Below are 22,255 nucleotides of genomic sequence, written 5' to 3'. Positions count from 1 at the left end.
CATAAAAAATAGTAAGAACGAAAGATGAAGACAAAAACTACAACCTTTAAACAAAAGGTTTTCTTATAACTCTTAGATATCTAAGTTAAAATTTTGACATGCAAATCTCATAATAAAAAGTATCACAGGGCCGACACACAAAGACAGACAAGCACACACACTCACACACACACTCAAACACACACTTAAACACACACTCACACCTCGGGGGGCAAAGTGGAGCAGCCAGTTAACCTGATGTGCATGTCTTTGGGATTGTGGGAGGAAGCCGGAGAACCTGGAGAAAACTCCACACAGAAGGGCCCAGACCGGGATTCAAACCTGGAACCCTCTGGCTGTGAGGCGACAGTGCGAACCACCGCACCACCGTGTCACCCCGATAATTAAATGTAAAATAATATATTGAAGTCCAGCTCAGATGGAGCAGCAGGTGTTTGCTGGTCACTGTTACTGTAGCAACAGACCTGACTGACAACAGGACGCTGGGTGTGTGTGTGTGTGTGTGCTGTATGAATCTATACCATAAGAGGTAATGACTTCACTCTGTCACATGACCAACTTTCATCCGATACGAGACACAACATCTAGTGTTACATCCCAACTGTGTGGACATGCATTACTGACGTTGTGGGGACATTAGTGTGTTTACTCAGTCTCGCTGTAGGAGTCACTGTCCTTATGAGGACCAAATATAAGACCTCATAAAGAAAGTCATTGAATTCAAGGTCAGTGTTGTGAAAAGTACTCCAGAGTCCAACGGAAAGTCAAAGTAGAGATGGTGTGCCAAAATATTACTTCACTCATATGAAAAGTACTTGAGTAGAAGTCCTAAAGTACTGGATATTAAAGGTACTTACGTATCAAAAGTACAGTAGAAGTAAATTTGATTTGACTGTAATAGCATTTTTCAGATAATCATAATCAGTTGTTTTTATCTGACTGCCATTGAAAAAAAAATATTTAAAAATGCAAAACACAGTGGAGTAGAATTACAAAGTAGCAGAAACTACTCATGTTAAAGTACAAGTACCTGAAAACTGTACAAAGGTATAGTACATGTACTTAGTTACATTCATGGTTAACATTAAGGTGAGATCATGTTTACGATGATCTTCTCACTGCTGCAGAAGAAATGAATTAATCCTGACAAGACATCTTTGTGTACACTAAACCTACTTGGCTTTGGCTTCTGCGTCCTCATATCCTTTGTTCGAAACGTCATCCAATCCACCAATCAAATGCTTAAACGAGCTGAGGAACAAGAAAGAGAGACGACCAATCAGCACACACAGATTTTTACCACACTGAATAAAGCTGCTTTGACTGGTCATTAATAATAAATCTTAAAAGGAGACAAAATACAAATGAGTAAAAAATGCTTAACAATAACTGAATGTACTGACAGGAAACACAGAGTGAAGAAAGATTTGTTTTTCAGTGGCGACGCTGTGAGCTGCTGCTTCAGGTGCGTTTACAGGTGAGAACAGCTCAGACAGCTGAGCTTTTTCTGTTGTTGTTGTTGTTGTTTGTAAGTGAATTACATCCACACACACTCACACAGCTGAGGCCTAACAACAAACTGCAGACTCAGAAACACTGCAGGAGGTCTCAGTACTCGCAACACTGCAGCAGTGTGTAGAGTGTAGTTAGCAGAGAGCACCAGCAGAGGGCAGCAGGCAACTTTAAATAAATCAAATCAAAGAAAGAAAAACAACAACCGAGAGGCCAGTTTGACCTGAGGCCGCGTCCACAACAATTTATCAGAGCTGAATGGAATTCAGTTTCATTCTTTGGTTTGTTTTCACCAGACTGATCAAACAGTGACAAACCGGAATCTTTGGTACTCTGATACAAAACAGAAGTAAAGTTTTAAGGGACATCCTCCACAGTCTTTCTGAGGTTTGGTGTACTTGTACTTGTACTACAGTTGGCTTATAGACTACAGTGAAGATTTTCACTTTCAAAAGGGTGTAAAATAACATCTTTTCAAATCGGTTTGGGATCTCGGGGCTTCTGGAGACTTGGATCAGACCAGATGGGCTGAATGCAGACATTTTATATAAACAAGTCTACAGCTTCTTCAGCTGTTTAGCAGAAAGCTGGACAGCTGTTTCACGGAGAAGCTCCACAAACGTTCTGTGGACCAAGAAACTTCATCTGACTTCCATCGGCATGAGGGGGAGGAGATAATGACTTTTCATTTTAGGGTGGACTTTTCCTTCAATTTAAAATGAAGTGTAAACAGACTGAAGTGCCAAAAACAGTAATATGAGTCTTACTCTCTGTCAATGACCAGGCAGGTGACGGCCTCAGCAGCGATGACATTGGCTGTTCTGACATCCTCCCTGTGGACACAACACAACACACACAGATCCATGAATCACATCACACCAAACTGAACGTTACCTCTCATTCAGACAATCAGGAGCAGTTGGGGTTTCACTGTGTTGCTTCAGGAGACTTCCCTAACCCTAACCCTGGCTCAACCAGCTGAGTCAGAACGGCTTACAATCAAAACTTTGTCTTCAATTCCTCATTTTCCAAAGCACCCTCACACCTTCAATAAAACGTCCTCACGTTCTAACAATGTCCCCACTTGGCAAACCTGTCCCAAAAATGTCACGTCATCAAACATGTTTCTATATGTCCTCTAGATGTCCTCCCGCTCTAAAAGGTCCTGACTGTGTTCAAACATTAAGCTGTGGTCCTCACAGAGACAGAAGGACAGGACACACTCACACACACACACACACACACACACACACACACAATGATGTGTGAATAGCGCCCCCCTGAGGAAACACAGAAACACACTTCAGATCAGTTGTGCTTGTGAGGACACTGCATTGATTTATTTCCCTGCGGTGCAGACACACACATCAGTTTGATGCTTTCAGGCTTTTAGCACAAACTGTCTCACGTTGTCCCACATGATTTTAGCATGTGCACGAGTGCTGTGGTTCTCTTCAGTCGATACTAAACACTCCTTCTGCATCTCTTGCAACTGTTTGTCTGTCCGTCCAACAATCTCAGACTTGGGACAGTTTGGGTTTTGGGGTTTTGGGGTTAGCTTTAGAAAAAAGGTTAAGATTTTGAGTTAATGGATCAAGTTTAACAGACTTTGTTCTTCGAAGTCAAGCATTCAGGACTAAACGTTAACAGATCGGGTGTCAGGGTCGGAGGTCATATGTTCTTACCCCTGGAGTGCTCTCTCTCCAAACCAGTCTCCCCTGTTGAGCTCTCTGAGGTGTGTTGGCTCCTGATTGGCTGGATCCTGCTGGGTCACGTTCACCTGACAGGAGGGGTGATTAACAGTTGTCAGCAGATCGATAGAATAATCATTGACAAAATGAAGTGGAGGACAAAGTGGGCTGTTGGAGTGACTGTCGGCGGTACCTTCCCCTTGCTGATGATGAAGAAGGTGTCTCCTCTGGCTCCTTGTCTGATGATGTACTCTCCATCCTCATAATGAGTCTAGACAGACAGAAGCGAGTGTCTGATTGGAAGACTGTGACTCCACCACAGAAGAAGACAGTCGTGATATTTTGTTGAAATGCTGTGGTTTGTTCTGATCTTTTGAGAGGTTTTTAGTCCTGTTAAATTCTCTCTGCTGGGGTGTCGCGGGTGTGCAGGAGGGTCTCACCTCCTCCATGACGTCAGCCAGTTTACTGAGCGTTTCCTCTGGAAGACTCTGGAAGGTGGGAACACTGCAGAGAGAGAAGCCACGGTCAGTAACGGAGCAGCTGCAGTCACCACCCTCTACCACAGGGGGCGCTGACTGTAAAGCTGCCGGGAGTGAGTGTCTCTGTGGGAGCTGAACCTCTCACAGTTAGTGCCTTGCTCATGAGTCACCTCTTGAGGAAGTCCATGTACTCAGCGTGTTTGATGAGTCCAGTTCTCATCATGATGGTCTGGAAGCACTGACGGTCGATCGCCCACAGCTTCACGTGCGTCACAGCTGAAATGCACACACGTTTCATATTGTAAACCACATGAATATATTTAAACTATCACCATCACCTCAGAGCTGCAGCACCTGTACAACAATTAGTATGAAATCACAGCGGTGTGTGTACACGTATATCCCGCAGAGAATTATTATCGATGCCCGTGGGATACGAGCACTGAATGTATCGGGTGCGTCTGCAGAGCTGTGTACAAATACTACTGCTTGTGTACACGTTTGTTTTTCTCTCTAATCTGCATGTGAGAAGCAGAGATCAGATGAAAACATAAATCGTGAGGCTGCTGTGTGTGTGCCTACAGTGTGCAGGTGTCGTCATGGCAACACTACATACACACACACACACACACACACAAACCAGTGACCAGCGCATCCATCCGGCAGCCGCTCCAAGCTTCACATGTTGAATTACATTTTCATTACTGCGTCTACGCCGGCGTGGGCGAGCGACACCATCGGTTCACAAGGTCCACAAATAGCAGAACAAACAGATGAACTGAAGAGCAGCTGCAGAGTTTGAGCTCCACACAGAAACCTTCAGAAGAAACGGGCGATCCGGCGGCACCCACAGTCCGTTCATCTGTTCGTCCCAGCAGGGGCGACAGGTAACTGAAACCAAACGCACCTCGGCAAAGAGATGAACCTCCTTTATCAGGGAACACAACTTACTTTGATTAGCAACATCAGCGTGATCCTTCAGCCTGCGACGTGAAGTGATGGAGGTCTGATGTGCATTCAGAACTCACTCAGGTCTTCGTGAAGCTGGACTGTAGGAGATTCTGTTCTCACTGAGTTTGTTCCCGCCTAATTGCGTCCAAACAACACGCTAACGTCTTCTCATTTTGTTTCATGTGTTTCTGCTTTTCCTGCGTCACTTTAGGTACAAAGGTCATGTCAGGTGACGTTCTCGTCCCGGGTCGTCAGGTGTCAGCGCCTAGTCGAGTTGTACCGGGAGTGATGAGGAGAAGTCTTCTTTATTGTTTATCATTTGTGCGTCTGAACATAAGGGTTAGGGTCCACGCGTGGTGGACGTTAGAACATACAAATGACATGTTTAGTTGTTTAGTTCTGCTGCGGTTCCTGCCAGAAGCTTGTGGTGTGGAGGTACTCCAGGGACTGACAAAAGAAAGAACCAACAGAAAGAAAACTGTGGACATCAGGACATTTTTCCTTCAACACCCGTCCTCTGGACAACATCCTGCAGCAGCAGCAGGATTATTAAAGTTCTCAGCTACCTTCTGACCAATGAGGTAAAACTTTCAGATTAGATGGATGGATTGTGGCGTCTCCCGGGTGGAGACTGGAGGGTTCAGCCCGAGTCTGAAGCTGAGGGCTGCTGACCAGGCTGCTGTGGGAGTGAGAACAGGCAAATAATTTAAATATCTGACTGTTGAAGAGCCTGTTACCATGGTTACACCTGAGTATGTACGCTGTGTGTGTGTGTGTGTGTTGGCTGCAGTTACCGTGGAGACGTGCAGACTTGTACAAACTTTGTTTTTAATGAGCAGAGGGTCTGCAGCTCAAACGTGATCCTGATGACGACACACGACAGCAGGACTCCTCTCATTCCTGTCATTTTGTTTTAAAACTTTTTAACTTCTTATTTTATCACCTTTACTTCAGCTTTTTTATTTTGCCGTATTTTAAGTTGCACGTGAGTGAAAACGTGTTGTCATGTGATCTCTCAGGACTGTTCAGGTGCTCCCTGATAGTCCCACCTCGCCGCGGGTCGGACGGAGGAGCTCCTGATGTCCAACCGCCATCAGCGAGACGTCAGCATCACGAAACACGACCGTCGTACTCGTCAGTACACAGGAGCCTTCTGCAGTACTGCTGCAGTACTCGGTGGCATCTGTTTGGTCATTACTTTTATTTCTTTCCACTGCTTTATGACTTGCTGTCTGTTGCTACGGAGACACCAAATGTCTCTGTAACCACGGAGACAACATTAGACAGCGGCAAATATGAGACAAGTTCAAGCTGCTGGTGTTAGACGATTATTACTGAGGTCAACTACCAGCTGACTGCTGTGTGTGTGTGTGTGTGTGAGAAGGTCAGAGGTCACAGAGTCTGTCGAGGGAAGGAACCGGAGGCTGAGTAACAAGCGGACAGACGTTTTGTTTCTTGTTGTTTCACTGGACTCAAGTGTTACTCAGGTGCAGCCGCGTAAAAGAGTAAAAGCAGAGAGTTAAAGCTGAGCGTTCAGGTGCGTTCAGGTGCGTCCAGCTGGAGCTTGTGTGTTAATGTGAAGATAACGAGCAAAAAGCTTCAACAAACGGAAATGAAGCCCCTCGAACCCAACGCTGTTGCCAAGAGACCCTGTTGCCAAGACTTAGCTCATTGGCTGGACCGGATGGTGTTGCCTGGCAACCCCTGCTTAGCGAGCACTCTACCAGGAAGCCCTGACAAAAAGTTGGAGCCCCCCCCCCCCCACACACACACGTTTTAGATGTTCAGACTGCAGCCTCCCACTCTGCCTGTCGTCCCTCAGTTTCCTCCAGCAGTGCGGACGCCCGGCAGCTGAGGCTCCGTGTTGCTGTGGACTTTGTTCTGGAGGGAATCTCAGCACAGCAAAAACTTTGGAGCTGCTCAGGTCTGCCTGGACTCTGACCAGGTGTGGGCTCGGCACAGAAGGTCCCCTCAGCCCATGTTCCATGAGATGAGGACAAACACTGTGATCCCTTCAGGGTTAACGACTATAGTTTGTAAAATAAATAAATGGGATCATCAAAGCAAAGCTGGTTGGACAGTTAGTGTCTCACCTGATTCAGTCCCTGCTGAGAACAGGAGACCGGCTTTGGGCCTGGTCGGGGTCCAGAGCCTCAGGTTGAGAACCGCTGCTCAAATGTGGTTCTTCAGTGTTGACTACACACACACGACTTTCAGTTTGTGTGCTTTCGATGTTCTACACACACGCTTTTAAGGGTTTGGGTGGTTTGTGAGGACCTGAGATTCCTTTTTCAGCAGAAAGACTGAAGAGTTTGAAGACCCAACGCAGGACAGGAGACCCACACACGTCTCCTAACACACACTCACTCACACACACACTCTCTCTCTCACTCCCTCTCACACACACACTCCCTCTCACACACACCCTCTCACACACACACTCTCTCTCTCTCACTCCCTCTCTCACACACCCTCTCACACACACCCTCTCACACACACACTCTCTCTCTCTCACTCCCTCTCTCACACACCTTCTCACACACACTCTCTCTCACTCCCTCTCACACACACACTCTCTCTCTCACACTCTCTCTCTCTCTCTCACACCCTCTCACACACACACTCTCTCTCTCACTCCCTCTCACACACACACACACACTCTCTCACTCCCTCTCACACACACACTCTCTCTCTCTCTCACTCCCTCTCACACACACACTCTCTCTCTCTCTCTCACTCCCTCTCACACACACACTCTCTCTCTCACTCCCTCTCACACACACACTCTCTCTCTCTCTCTCACTCCCTCTCACACACACACTCTCTCTCTCACTCCCTCTCACACACACACTCCCTCTCTCACTCCCTCTCACACACACACTCTCTCTCTCACTCCCTCTCACACACACACTCTCTCTCTCTCACTCCCTCTCTCACACACCCTCTCACACACACACTCTCTCTCTCTCTCTCACTCCCTCTCACACACACACTCTCTCTCTCACTCCCTCTCACACACACACTCTCTCTCTCACTCCCTCTCACACACACACTCTCTCACTCCCTCTCACACACACACTCTCTCTCTCACTCCCTCTCACACACACACTCTCTCTCTCTCACTCCCTCTCTCACACTCCCTCTCACACACACACTCTCTCTCTCACTCCCTCTCACACACACACTCTCTCTCTCTCTCTCACTCCCTCTCACACACACACTCTCTCTCTCACTCCCTCTCACACACACACTCCCTCTCTCACTCCCTCTCACACACACACTCTCTCTCTCACTCCCTCTCACACACACACTCTCTCTCTCTCTCTCACTCCCTCTCACACACACACTCTCTCTCTCTCTCTCACTCCCTCTCACACACACACTCCCTCTCTCACTCCCTCTCACACACACACTCCCTCTCTCACTCCCTCTCACACACACACTCCCTCTCTCACTCCCTCTCACACACACACTCCCTCTCTCACTCCCTCTCACACACACACTCTCTCTCTCTCTCTCACTCCCTCTCACACACACACACTCTCTCTCTCACTCCCTCTCACACACACACTCTCTCTCTCTCTCTCACTCCCTCTCACACACACACTCTCTCTCTCACTCCCTCTCACACACACACTCCCTCTCTCACTCCCTCTCACACACACACTCCCTCTCTCACTCCCTCTCACACACACACTCTCTCTCTCACTCCCTCTCACACACACACTCTCTCTCTCTCACTCCCTCTCTCACACACCCTCTCACACACACTCTCTCTCACTCCCTCTCACACACACACACACACTCTCTCTCTCACTCCCTCTCACACACACACTCTCTCTCTCTCTCACTCCCTCTCACACACACACACTCTCTCTCTCTCTCACTCCCTCTCACACACACACTCTCTCTCTCACTCCCTCTCACACACACACACACTCTCTCTCTCACTCCCTCTCACACACACACTCTCTCTCACACACACACACACACACACACACACACACTCTCTCTCTCTCTCACTCCCTCTCACACACACACACTCCCTCTCACACACACTCAGGTACTCACTCCTGACAGTTGCAGTCCTGGTGCAGTTGTAGAGGATGGCCAGCTCTCCAAACACTCTGCCTGGTCCCATCGTACACAACTTCATCCCCTCTTTGGTCACCTCCACCTTCCCCTCTGAGCGGGAGACACACACACACACACACACACACACACAGAAGACAGATCATTTATTTTGCTGAGTCGGTTTTCCCTCCGTGCTGAGCTTCACTGCTGAAGATCTGCAGCCTCACAGAGTTTTCATCCATCGATCACAAACTGATTTCCTGTTTATCTCCAGTGTTTCACTGCTCTCTGCCATTAGAATTGTGTGCGTGTGAGAGAGTGTGAGTGTGTTTTGTGTGTGAGAGAGGGAGTGTGTGTGTGTGTGTGTGTGTGATTGTGTATAAGTGTGTGTGTGTGTGAGTGTGTATGAGAGTGTGTGTGTGTGTGTGTGTGTGCATGTGTGAGCGTGTGTGTGTGATTGTGTACATGTGTGTGATTGTGTATAAGTGTGTGTGTGTGAGTGTGTGCATGTGTGTGATTGTGTATAAGTGTGTGTGTGTGAGTGTGTGCATGTGTGTGATTGTGTATAAGTGTGTGTGTGAGTGTGTGTGTGACTGTGTACAAGTGTGTGTGTGTGTGTGAGTGCGTGCGTGTGTGTGTGTGTGTGTGTGAGTGTGTGAATGTATGTGTGTGTTTTTGAGTGTCATCAACATGTCGGCCCGATGGAGGCGCTAAAGGACTCGGAGGATCACCAGAGTTCTTACAGTTCGTCCTGAGGGGAGCATGAACCAAAGGCGGACCTGAATGTTTTAATACAGCGTGAGACAGTGAGGGACAGAGTTTTGACGTATGTTTTCTCACGTTCGGCACGCGTGTCTAAGGTGTTAGCCAATCAGCAGCCCTGCTGTGTCCATGATGCTGAATCCGTCCGAGACCGGACACTTTGACAAACTACAGACCAAACAGTCAACAATCAAAGACAACCAAACAACAAGAGAGGACGAAGCCACCCGTCCATCCTCACCAGCCGCAGGTGGGAGGCAGGAAGTGATCGCTAAAACCGCATCTGGTCCACCGTGATATGATGGAGAGCACTCACTCTGACGTCTAACTTCGTTAAAGTCCAGCTTTCATCCAGCACTTGTTGGAAACACGTCAGACTCTCAGAAACAGAAACTGTGTCAGATGAGACAGGAGGACAGAAAGTGTTTCCAGTGTCCCTGCAGGGTCTTTGAGTGTCTCGGCTCACTCTGGCTTCTGTCTCTGGATCTGAACTACTTCACCCCGACTGCCTGGAGTCGGGGTGAAGAGCGATTTGTGCTGCTGTCACAGGTGAAAGCAGGTGAAAGCAGGTTTCATCAGAGCCGAACAAAAGGCAGCTGCACTGGTCCGCTTCCACTCACTTCCTGTGATATCTGGGGTCGCTTTGATGGCCTTTAACATTTCACCGGTCGGCTGAATACGGTGGAAGACATGTGAAACAGTTCTGACAAATCCATCTTCACCTGCAGAAATTACAGTTTGACAAGTCGAAACTGGCAGACAGACAGCTGAGACCAAATCTGAAACTGAATTACAGACGTAAGAACAACAATTACTGAAATCCACAATTTAATCCGACCGAAAATGTAAGCAACATGCACACAAAAACACGTGAATAATTAATAATGTGACGCTCAGTAGAGTGAAGATGCAGACGAACAGGAAGTGTGTGTGTGTGTGCGCAGAAATGTTTTCAGAAATTCATGAATATTAAATTTGTTCTCAAATCAGAGAGGTTCAAGTGCTTTATATGCAAATGAAGACACACACACACACACACACACACACACACACTCAGCTGTACCAGTCTGTTAGTCTGAATCCTGCCTGCCCACACCAGACTCAGAATTAGTCATTTTAACATCAATCAGCTTATTAGCTTAATCTCTTTTGTATAAAATCTACGAGAGATATTTCTGTCACTGCTCGTCTTTGTCCCGTCACTCTGCCAAGCGTCATGCACATCACAAGAAGAAGAAACGTGCCTGTAGGATTGTGGGTACTTTTGGCACGCAGAGGTATGACTCAGCAGAATCTGAAGGATCCTGGACTTCAGATCATCCCTGACTCGGCTTTTTAAAAGGCCGTCCCTTTGATTCCACTGATTTCAACTGCTTTACTGTTTGTTAAACTCCCACGTTCAGCTGAGGTTTTAGAAAAGGTTCCATCAGATCAACTGCTAGCTTCTATTCCGTTTTATTCATTTATTTCTTTGAGAAATTGCAATCTGGTTTAATAAGAAGTTTTGTGCTCAAACTGCTCGTCTTCAGGTCTTTACTGACAGTTCGCTGTCAGCTGATCCTCCTGGATTCTCCTGGACTTGAGGACATCACATGACATGCTCTTGGACCAGACCCGGTCAGGTATCTGTGGCACAGCTGTGTCATGGTTCAGGTCCAACCTGAAACACTGGATGCACTCAATCAGCTGCTAACCAGCCTCCACACGTGGCTTCCTGCAGCTGATGTGATGGAGCTGGCGGTTGGAGGTCAAGATGGTGCAAACAGGATCCGGCGGCCTCAGTGTCTTTTCTGAGCCAACTTTAGCTCAGGCTAACATGTAAATTTGACAGTTGAGTCTTGCTTTCTCTGAGGATTAAATCCTTTCTTTCCTGCTAAAGCCTGCTGTTCACACCTCCACAGTGGATCTGCTGTCACCTGACTCCTCCCACTGGCTACCTGTTGCCACCTGTCACTGTGTCACACACGGTGACGACGTGTCCACATGCGGTTACACTTTGTCACCCTGTTTGTTTTGTTCTTGTACTCTTTGAAAGGTTTAAATAAAGATTAGTCTTATCAGTTCTTATGCTTATTCACTCATGCATTGTTCTTTTTCCTTCCTCACTTTTCCCTCCTTCCTTCCATCCTTTCTTGACACTTTCTTCTCATGGTGACCCTCCACCTCTCCTTCCTTTCTTCTCCTCCATCTTTGTGACTTTGCATCTTTCCTTTATCTTCTCTTTCACATTCTCTCTTTTTATTCTGTCCTTCATTTCATCTATTACAAACGGATTCCAAATATCCAAACTGTGAAAACATTTTAAATGCCAAATATGGTCATCTAACAAGTTGCCATGCCAACCGCATCCACCAGAGAGCTGTGTGTGTCTGTGTGTGTGTGTGTGTGTGTGTGTGTCATATCTCACTAATTCTGTGTTTGGAGGAAGAAACAGATGCAGCAGTTTTGTCTCATTATGTAAAAGACACTGTACACACACACACAATCTATCTATCAGTCTTGGTCCTGGTCTGGTTTTAGGGATCACTTCCTCTTCCTGTGACAGAAGTCGTTATATTTAGCTGCCATCTGCGCCCCCCCCAACACACACACACACACACACACACACACTATCATCATCATTCTGGATGTTGATCAAATCAACAGAACAGGATTCTGCTTCGTTCTTTTCTTCTCTCGTTTCCACTCTCTGTTCATCTTTCTGTCAAATGTTTTAAACGTCTGCAGCTTATTTTTAACGCTCACTGAGGAGGAAACCCTCGACTTCACGTTCAGACATTTACGGGATATTAACGAGTTTTGTGTTTAGAATCAATAGACAAGTTGGCTGCAAACGACCCCTTCAGGCTGCGCTCTCACACACCAGCATGAGCTGATTGAAGACAGCACCTTGTCTTACTCCAGGGAATAAGTACTTCCACCATCCTACACCACCAGTCGTGGACCACAGGTGGAGAGAGAGAGACACTGGATCCTACGTTTCCCATCATGCACCTGGATGGTGCCTCTCAGCCTGGTAAACAGTCACTTTATTTCAAACTCAGCACCTCCAGTTCTTATCAGTTGTACAAATCATCTGTCAGTCTCAACCTTGCAAGCCCACACCAGACTTCTTTCAAAAAACAGACATTTCAACGTCAACTTGCTAACTATCTCACATTTTTGTATAAAATCTGATGGTGATGAATTCAGCATGGCCTACATAAAGCTCTTACTTAGATATAAATGTCATCAGTCGGTTCACACCACTCATTTCCACCCACCGACACGGAGGACTGGCCATCTGGAGGATTGTTGTCGAGCTGCTGTGAGTGCAGAAACACGGAGACAAAGACATTAAACACGACGGCGTGGCTGTGGACAGGTTTGAAGCTCTCTTCTGAAAGTCCCTGTTGAGCCCTCATGATTTGCTTTTAACAAATAAAGCAGTTTTTTCTCCACACTCTCAACCTGAACAAACCTGGACATAAATTCTAAATTAATTCTAATCTAAGAGTGGGTTGAATAATGAGTCTAATTCACTGTCCTGTGACCGCAGCTTCAGTCCAGCATGGACTCTTCAGTGGGAGGCTCGTGTGACTGAACAGGCATCTTACATAACACGCTAACCTCAAACAGAGCTATAAATACAACAAACGAGCCGCGAGTGAACACAGCAGGGAGAAGGTCAGCGGTTTGATGCCCGACTCCTCCTGTCGACACCAACGATTGGCTAATGTCATAATGTTGGCTTATGAAGAACAAACTCTGCGTGTAGATGACGAGCCATCTGAACTCACATTCGTGTGTTCGTGATGTTAGTTTGTCTTCTGTGTGATTGGTTTACATAAAGTTTGTTAAAGGCAGCTGTGACTGAAGCGTTTGACCAGTAAAATAACAGTTAATTAACGCTCGCTCGTTTGTCCATAAAGTTTTTAGAAATGGCGGGGTGAGGTCAGACTGAGGCGGCCGTGATGCAGCAGGGCCGACACATTAGCTGTGCGAGCGTTCAGCAGCCCTCAGGCGTTCTGACACGTTACACAACACACCAGGAGTCTGACACGTCCCTGGAAGAAGACCAGCAGCTGAGAAAACTGCACCCACCCTTTCTCATTACAATGAAAAGGTTCAGTTTCCAGGTCGCTTACCCCCGAAAATCACACCAGGACCATCCAGGACCAGTTAAAACTGCAAGATCAAGTCTGAGAGAACATACCGTCACCGTGGAGACACGTTAGGTCCAAAAAAGATAAGTAAGAAAAATCCTCAATATCAGAAACCTCTGACAGCTGAGACAATTAAAATGTGTCTCAATCGAGACAAGTCCAGGACAGAAAAATACTCTCAGTGGAGACAAAAACCACCTCAACACAACTGAGACATGTCCAAGCAAAAAACCTTCAGGGCTGGTACGAGTCCTCATATAAAAACCTCTAAAGACCTCTGCGGACTAAGACAAGTCTGCACCAAAAACCAGACAGATCACATGACCATGAGCGTCTCCTCACCTTCCATCACGTAGACCAGAGAGCCCACGTCACCCTCTTCGATGATGCAGGCGTCTTTCCCATAATCCACCGGGTACATGCAATCCACGATCTCGTGGATCTGAGACAGCTCCAGGTTCTTCATAAAGTCGTTGTCCAAGATGGCCTCCCTGATCATCTCCTTCGACCTGGCAGGAGGAGAGAAGAAGAGGAGTGAAATACTGACACCTGATTGGCTGATGTCTCGCTTTGGGAAGGACACTTTGACTTCTGAGTCCTGAAGAGGCCAACAGGAAAACAGGAAGATTAGAGGAAAGTTTAGAAAGTTAAGAATAAGAAAATTTCTGCAATATCCTGCTTTTATCCCACTGGAGTCCAGGGACGCACCGGTGCGTCTTTATCGCATGACCAATTTAAGATTAATTCGTGTCAAAAGTAGGCACTTCAAACTATGTACAAGTTTTTAAATTTTGTTAACATTGTCGCTACGTTTGGTGCGAGTTCTGCAAACAATATAAATAAGTTTAAGGTAAATAGTTGTAAATAACTTCTTGTTTGCTAAATTTGTACGTAATTTTTTTAATTTGCATTTTCTTAAATTGGGCGCCGGCGCTTCCGTCGACTCCAGTGGGTTAAACATTTCACAGGACACACGTCTGCAAAAAATATCCGTTTTTAATCCTGGACCCAACAATAATTATTTTGTGCAGAAATTAGTAAATAATAATTCAGTTGCATGAAGAGAGTTGTTGTTACTGAAGAGAATGCAAAACTGAAGAGTTTCTGTCAACTTTTCTGCTCAGTGACAGCAGTTTGATGAACGACTTTAACATTAACTCGCATTTTTCTCTGCTGCTTCATCGTCCGTCTTCATTTTAATGCTGTCAGGACAACAGAGTCTCCGACTGCGGTTTAATGTCAGAGAGACAACCCTGAAGACACAGACAGCTCGGCTGCCCTGCTGATATTACAGACAGAAAATACTCTTTGAACAGACTAAATGTTGAACTGCTCCTTTAGCTGAAGAGTTTTTACAGCTCAGAGTGAACTTACTTGTTGTTTGAATGCTCACTCTGGTCAGTGTTGATTCTGATAACAAATCTTACATCTCATCTAAAATTGAGTTTGATCGGCATCCAAATGAATGTAAATTTTCAATTAGTGTGTTGTAATGTCAGACTTCCTCAGCAGCTGGTGCCTTGCATGAACACTCGTGCTGTCAGGATGTGTTTTATCAGAGCTGAGAAGACGAGCAGCTTCTTCCTCCTTCAAACCCAGCTGAGCTAAAGCCCAACATGTGAGTCAGATGTGGTCAGACAGGAGGAGGAGGAGGAGCTCAAGGTTTCCTTCCTGTCAACTCGATAAAGCACATTTTAATTGAAATGGACTGAAAAGAGACAAACAGAAAGAAAGAAAGACGAAGAGAGAAAAGCAAACTGTCCAAAAATCAACACTCGCAGCTGTCGACTGGATTAGTTTTAGCTTCAGAAGCTCATAAAACCACTGAACTCTCCTGAGGAGCCTCAGACGCTCGAACAGATCTGGAAACAGTTTCAGTTCAGACATTAATCAGGTCCGAACTGAAATCTCTTCACACCTGACTGCTCACCAGCAGACCAATCAGGACGCAGTCTGAAGGTTGTTGTTAGGAGTGCGGTGAGTGTGGCTCGCTCTGTCAGACAGTTCAGACTGAAACTTCACAACAACCACTGGGTGCATCCTCTGGCCTGTAGCGCCACCATCAGGTCAACATGTTAGTGCATGCAACACTTTGGTTTGCGACCAAATAAGCGATGACATTCACATCAGTCCCAGCTAAACTTTGTGTTGTCCCCTGTGATAATCTGGGCTGAGGCAATACGGAGGTCTCAGACCAGCTGAGAGCTGAACTCGGTCCGGAAAACCTTATTTTGACTCTACAGAGACAAGCTGGGGTTTTCCAGTTCACATCGAACGTATAGTCCAGCAGAGACCATCATTTCTACTGTTCCCTGTTTCTCAGCACGTTTGACATCGAATGCAACGCACCGGGAAAACAAAAAGAGGAGTCAATCACCTCCGTCTAGCTGGTTTAAAAGGTTACAGAAGCACTAACTTTGGTGTAAAAAGCCTGAAGCTAACCAATAAAAATGGCGTCGACGCTGCAGCCGAGTGTGAAGCAGCCAACACAACACACAGCATTTGAAACTTCACTCAAACTAATCGAGTACCAGAAATCAGGTTGTCCCAAAAAAATTCCCACTTCAGATCTTAGTTGTACTGGAAATTTTCTTACATTTCCCACTGAGGCTGTGAAACGTCCTGAGAAACGCTGACTTAGGAGATAATTCTGTTGTGAAGAGGGGGAAAAGGCACCTGAAGGTCTACCTAAGAACATATTCAGAGTTTTATTTTATCCAGTGGCAGGAATGAGCGCCGAGTGGATCCATTAGAGCCTTATATTATTTTGGTGAAGAAGAAATATTTCAGCTCAGCTTCAATACCAGCATGCAAATCGGACTCAGGAGGAAAGTGAGTTCAGTGAGGACACATCGAGACCAGATGAAGCAGCCCTTCAACATAAAGCAAACATAAAGTGAGACTTTACAGACAGGAAGAGGAGGCCGAAAGAGAGAAAACAAATAGATTAGGAAGACAAAAAGAAAAAAGTCACAAATATCAATCAAAAAAGAAACTCTTCTAAGCTGAACTCACATCAGTTTCCATCCAACTACTCAAGCAATGCAATCATCATCACCGCCAGTCAAAATGTTCACACCCCGCCCTCAACATGAGCCGAAAACAAGTAAACCCCAAGTAGAAACATCATCATCACTGTGTGATAGACAGGCCCTTTCAAAATAAGAGTCCTCTCAGCAGCAGATCTGTGGTTGTTGAGTCTCAGCTGATCATTAACCTGTCGGCTGCGACGAGCTGAAAACATTCATGATGCAGACAGCAGGAGAGCTGGTGGGCGTTCACAGCCCACACACTCACTTTACTGTACTTTTATTTATGTTTTTAAATAACACACACACAGGCAGGCAGGCTGCAGGACGCTGACAGCCAGAAGTGGAGGGATGGTAAATGAAACCCTGTCAGCCGCCTGTGTAGAGCTGTGTGTGTGTGTGTGTGCGGGGGTGGACCACACACACATTAAAAACCAGCACAGTGGTTGTTATTGCTGCCATGGACAGACAGAACAACAGTAAATTATACTGAGCTCTGTGAATACTGAGCTATGCGAGCTGCTTTCCCGTGGTTTAACCCTGCGCTTACATTGCAAGTGACTCAATGATTAACATGAGCAGAAATGTCATCAAACAGAAACATCAGCATAATTATTCCAATTGTATAAAGAGAAACATCACTTAAGACCAAACGAAAAGCTACAAATCCCTAAGACGCAGAAGAAGCAGCACCAACGTCACAAGCAGAAACGCTGGGCCCAATGCAGCACCAAAGCGCCAGCATTTCACGTCTTTCTCCTGAAATCCAGTTAGTCATTTCCTGTACTAAACCTGACCAGCCAAACCAGTGAAGGCAACCAGTATCAGCCAACCAGAGGCAGAGCAGGGTGGGTCACGACTTTGTCGTTTGGGGACAAAACATGTGACGTGCCAACACGTAGCACGTTAGTGTAACATGTTGCCATGTAGAAGCTTTCAGCGTTTGTCAGAGGAACACCAACAACTCTAATACAAAAATACACTGTACATATACTTCATTGATTTATACTTATAAGTTCTCGCAGAGCGGCCCGCAACGGCTGCAGAACATCATGCTGACGCTTTCTGTCAGACTCCGGCCTCTGGTTTCAATGAAATCCTGTGTTATATCTGATTCTAACCAATCAGCAGCAGTCGTGCTCACTGGGAGGCTGGCTGAGTTGAGTCCTGTTGCCTGCAGTGTCTCCCTCCATTGTCTGCTAAACGAGCTAACGGTGGCTAAAGAAAACCACAGTGAACAGAACCATGAGCAGCAGTTTCCCTGGTGTTAAGCTGCCCATTTTACCTTCAAATTCTGGACAAATTTTACATAATGTCCCTTTAAAACCATTTGACAAATTCAATTTTGATCAGCAGCGAAATGAGAAGAACTTAAAAAGCTTGGGCGACACGATGTTTGGTTTGTGTGAGAGCAGGACTCGAGCCATCGTCCAACAGGCCGAGTGTCCGTCCCTCTGCTGTCTCAAACACACAGAATCTGCAGCAGCAGCTGTTGGGCTTGTTTTCATTCAGTTTCCTTTGCAGCAGAGACAACCAGTCGATCATCAGGAAACTCAAGTCCGAAACCTGCGACAAAACACCACAGGAACAGTTTCCACTTGTCAACTCGTCTGTGCTCAACACCGCAATAAAAACACTGAAACATTTCTGACGAGTCTGCAAAATGGACGATTATGTTTTGAGCACCAGTCTGATTTAAAATGCTGCTGTTGTCTTAAACATCTTAAAAATGATAGATTGATAAATGATAGATCGATGTGTTTGTCTAAAGAGATTTCATCTAGATATTATTTCACATTAAAAGTTCACTGGTGAGGCAACATTTTGTCAGCACTACCTGCCAATAACAGATCCGACCGACAAAAAGTGTCTCCACTTAGTTCTGTGGACGATCCAGAGTAACGGGATAAACACACCGCCGGCAAGCTCTTCATGTGGTTATTCAAAGCTGTGAGCACAAACTAAATTCAGCTCACTAACGTGGAGGCTGAAATCTCAGAGACAGACTGAAAACCCGAATAAATAAGAGATCTCTGTGGAGAGATTAAACCATTCGCCATGTAGATATTCCCTCTTACCGGACAGAAACGGTCTCCTCCCCCTCGCCGGAGCAGCCTGGGCTTTGTTCAGCAGCGAAACATTAAAGTCGGGAAGTTCTAACCTGCCTGCAGGCCTGCTGGAGTTCTGCTGGCAGCCTCCACTCATCTGCCTGCTTTTCATCAGACTTTCAAACATCTCAGTGAGAACAGGCGGGTTTCCTGAGCAGAGCCTGGTGGGCATCCAGAAGCAGCTCACTTTAACTGTCTGCTTTATCTCTAAACACAGCAGAGTTTACACAGCAACTACAGCAGCTGAACAGAGGACTTCCTCAACACGACATCATTCAGAGAGCCTGAAATGTTTCTGTCAAGTCTGTATCCTGTCTCCAACAGGAAAGAAATACCATCGCTGCGAGTTTAAACTTCAGGTAACAGCAGCAGAAAATACCAAAGTACCACAAGCAACACGTGTCTGATAAAAGCATGAATCCTGAGACAAAACAATCCAGCGGCAACAAAAATCTGATGTACGTTTGATGGTCATTTATCTCCTGGATCACATCATCAGCCTTCCTGTCAGAAAGCACATACAAAGAGCCATAAAGCCAAGGAACATGCTGTGGGTGAGTGGCTCATACAGTCAAACAGGGTTTGGTTTGCTTCAGATGCCAAAGCAGCTTGGTTTACTTCAGGACAACATCACGAGTCAGGTTACGAACGCACCCTACAACATTAAACATGTGTTACGATGAGCTTTCTGGATTTAGCCTTGCAGGCTAATGGCGCCAGTGTGCAGAACCAAACGAGCGGGCTGTGAAAAGCTGGTGGTCCAGTTAGAAACAACCACAGGATTTCATGTCCATTTAAAAGTGTGTGATTGTACAATCATAAACCCTGAAACATTAGTGTTCAAGAAGCCTCGTTTTTCTACCCACCTCTACCTGTTAGCCACAATACGAAGTCAATATGGAGAATTATAATCAGTCATTCCCTCATGAGCTTTTTGTGACAGCACAGAACATGAAGTCCTGCATAAACTTCTGTCAGTTTGATTTCCCCATGTTAGTCCTGATGACGCAGGGTGACAATCGCCAAAACTGTCCAATCAGCAAGCCACATTGGGTCGTTTGGTGTGGACCAATGATCAAACTACAGGTGTGAAAACAGCCAGAAACAAACAGACTGATTCTGCCCTTTCATCCAAAGACAATACAAACATCTGGCATTTTTACCACATGAGCGGATCTGGACAGAGCACATCTGTCGGATGGTAGAGCTGAATGGTTCTGCCACTGGAGACTCCTCTAAAAGTGAACTAAAGGTGCTAGCTTTATAACATGCTAACATTTAGTCCAATATGAAAGGGTCAGAAAGATATTTCATCATTTTATAGAAAAGCTACTGCCACAGGACAAGGAAGTGTTCATCACAAATTAAACTCCTGGAGAACACAGAACCTGGATTAATGAAACCAGAACCATCTGACTGGACACAAACCACTGGAGGAAAGGTGGACTTACTCTGGGCTCTTGGGGTAAAAAGGTAGGGTGACGTGGCTGAGGTCGCTGATGTCGCAGGCGGTGGGTTCAGCTGAGATGGCCTGCCGTTTGCTGCGGTGTTGGTCTGGCTGCAGGACGAGGCTTTGCTGCTGGGCCTGGACCTGCTGGGCCGTGGCAGGCCGGAGCACGGACCGGTACTTGTCCAGCTCATTCTGCAGCCGCTGGATCAGCTCATCCTTCTGATCGAGTTCCAGCTCCAGCTCATCGATCAGCGTGTCGCGCTGCCGCAGCTCCTCGATCTTCTCTTGCAGGGCGTACTGCAGGTCCCGTAGGGTGCCCATCAGTTCTCTGAGGGGGGGCCCCAAGGAGTCCCCAGGGTTCCTCTAGAGTGTTCGGGGTTCCTCTGCGGTCCCCAGATTTCCTCTGGATCTTGAGGGTCCCTACAGTTTCTCAAAGTGCTGGGATCCTCAAGGTCTTCTTCAGATATCCCCAGATGTCCTCAGGGTCAGGGTTCCTCAGGGCTTCTAAGATTCCTTGGTTCTACCTTGATTTCCTCAGAGTCTTGGTGATTTCGAGGAAGTGGAAGGGTGCTTCAGCTTATGTCAGGGTAACTCAAGAAGCTAAGCCATCCCCCAATAGTTGCAGGGTCTTGTAGGAACCTCTAGGAGCCCTTAGAATTTGAAGTTAAAAGCTACATCTTACAGGAAAGAAATGTGAATTTAGATGATAAACTGGGAAAAGAAAAGCATCAGGAAAATACAGTAAAAGACAAAAAACTGATGCTCAGTGGTTCTTTGTTCTTTCCTCTAAATGAAATTCTGATTTGAAGCAAAGGCGATGAATTGGAAAACTGGGGTACCTTTCGGCACACGGATTTTAGCTCCACTACAGAAAATATGATTACAACAGAATGAATCACATGGAAAAACAACAAATAACCAGACGCAAAGTAAGTAGAACAAAGTTGAAAATGAGTCCTGGTCGACTGAATTTGTATCCAAAAGCTGTAAAAAACGGCATCAAAATATTCCAGGTTTCAACGCCACAAAATTGCTCCAATTCAGTTAGATTATATTTATTCCCCACAGAGGACTGAATTCATGTGAGGGATAATCATCAGTACTTTAAAGCCAAAATAAAAGAACAACCTCCTCGAAGCGTGGAGGCAAAGTGCGAAAACTGACTGTAACATCGAAGAAGAAGAGGACAACATTAATTATTATCTCGCGTCACTTTAGGTTTGCTGCCCCAGTCGGGCGCCATGAAAACAGAAAATATTTCGACTGAATACGAAGCCGAAATCCTGCTCACATGTGAGCGTCCGTTTCGGGGAGCGGAGCCGGAGATGAGCGGCAGGGAAAGGCTGCAGATCCTGTGGAGATGAGTTCAGTGATCCGGCAGTCCGGGGAGGATGCAGAGCTGATCTGTCCTGGTTTAATCACCCTCATTAGTTTAATTGGTTTAACGCGGAGCCGCAGGAGGTTTAACGGAGGAGTGAAGCCGGCAGAGGAGCGCGACTCTCCAGTGCGTCCAAAAGTTGGTCTGCCGCCTCCGCCTCCTCCGCGCCCTCCTCCTCCTCCTCCTCCGTCCACGCTGCTCTTCATCATAATTATCACGTCGTCTCTTTAAAGTTCAGCTTTTCTCGATGAACTCCTTGAGCGGATTCTCTTTGTTTGTCCTGTTCGTGTCCGTTTGACGGCACAGGATGAAAGCAGCTGCTTTCTGGACGTCTCTCTCTCAGGACCGTCTCTGTGGGGGTTCGGTACCTGGACCCCTCAAAGTGTGGCCTGTCAGTCGTCCGACACGGCGGAGCCTCCATCACTGCACTGCGGTGGTGTCCCAGCTCTGTGAGGAGGGCACCAGAGTTTCTACCAAATGATATATTTCATGGATCATAAGCTAAGACATAATGGATGTACAGACAGAAGCCTTATAATAATAATAATAATGATAATAATGTTATTCCTATCTGCTGTAACAGCATCTTGGCTCTCAGGTTTAACCGCTTGTGTGCACGCAGGTGGCTGAACTGCTCCACGTCAGCGCTTCACTTTCATCTTTTCAATATTTAAGG

The 22,255-nt window shown here is 46.3% G+C and overlaps 1 protein-coding gene across 4 annotated transcripts in view; it reads right to left on the bottom strand.

Annotated features, from left to right (window-relative positions):
• Nucleotides 1-22,255, bottom strand: part of prkg1b (protein kinase cGMP-dependent 1b) — a 34,914-nt gene that overhangs the window by 9,808 nt on the left and 2,851 nt on the right. For 3 of the 4 annotated variants that reach the window (XR_006842072.1, XM_046377679.1, XM_046377678.1), the window contains exons 1-9: nucleotides 20,203-21,233; nucleotides 13,957-14,123; nucleotides 8,705-8,818; nucleotides 3,853-3,958; nucleotides 3,644-3,707; nucleotides 3,397-3,474; nucleotides 3,198-3,292; nucleotides 2,280-2,345; nucleotides 1,177-1,251 (exon numbers count right to left, since the gene is read on the bottom strand). Coding sequence is in view for 3 of the 4 variants with exons in the window: in XM_046377679.1 (XP_046233635.1) it covers nucleotides 1,177-1,251; nucleotides 2,280-2,345; nucleotides 3,198-3,292; nucleotides 3,397-3,474; nucleotides 3,644-3,707; nucleotides 3,853-3,958; nucleotides 8,705-8,818; nucleotides 13,957-14,123; nucleotides 20,203-20,522 (1,085 nt within the window). In the remaining variant the exon portion in view is untranslated. Of the gene's footprint in view, nucleotides 1-1,176; nucleotides 1,252-2,279; nucleotides 2,346-3,197; nucleotides 3,293-3,396; nucleotides 3,475-3,643; nucleotides 3,708-3,852; nucleotides 3,959-8,704; nucleotides 8,819-13,956; nucleotides 14,124-20,202; nucleotides 21,234-22,255 lie in introns of those variants that run through there. The other variant, XM_046377680.1, reaches the window with a different exon arrangement.

Source organism: Scatophagus argus, chromosome 21 (genome assembly GCF_020382885.2).
Source record: "Scatophagus argus isolate fScaArg1 chromosome 21, fScaArg1.pri, whole genome shotgun sequence".
NCBI lineage: Eukaryota > Metazoa > Chordata > Actinopteri > Scatophagidae > Scatophagus > Scatophagus argus.
Note: the sequence above shows the minus strand (reverse complement) of the source record. Positions and strands in the feature narration are given on the sequence as shown.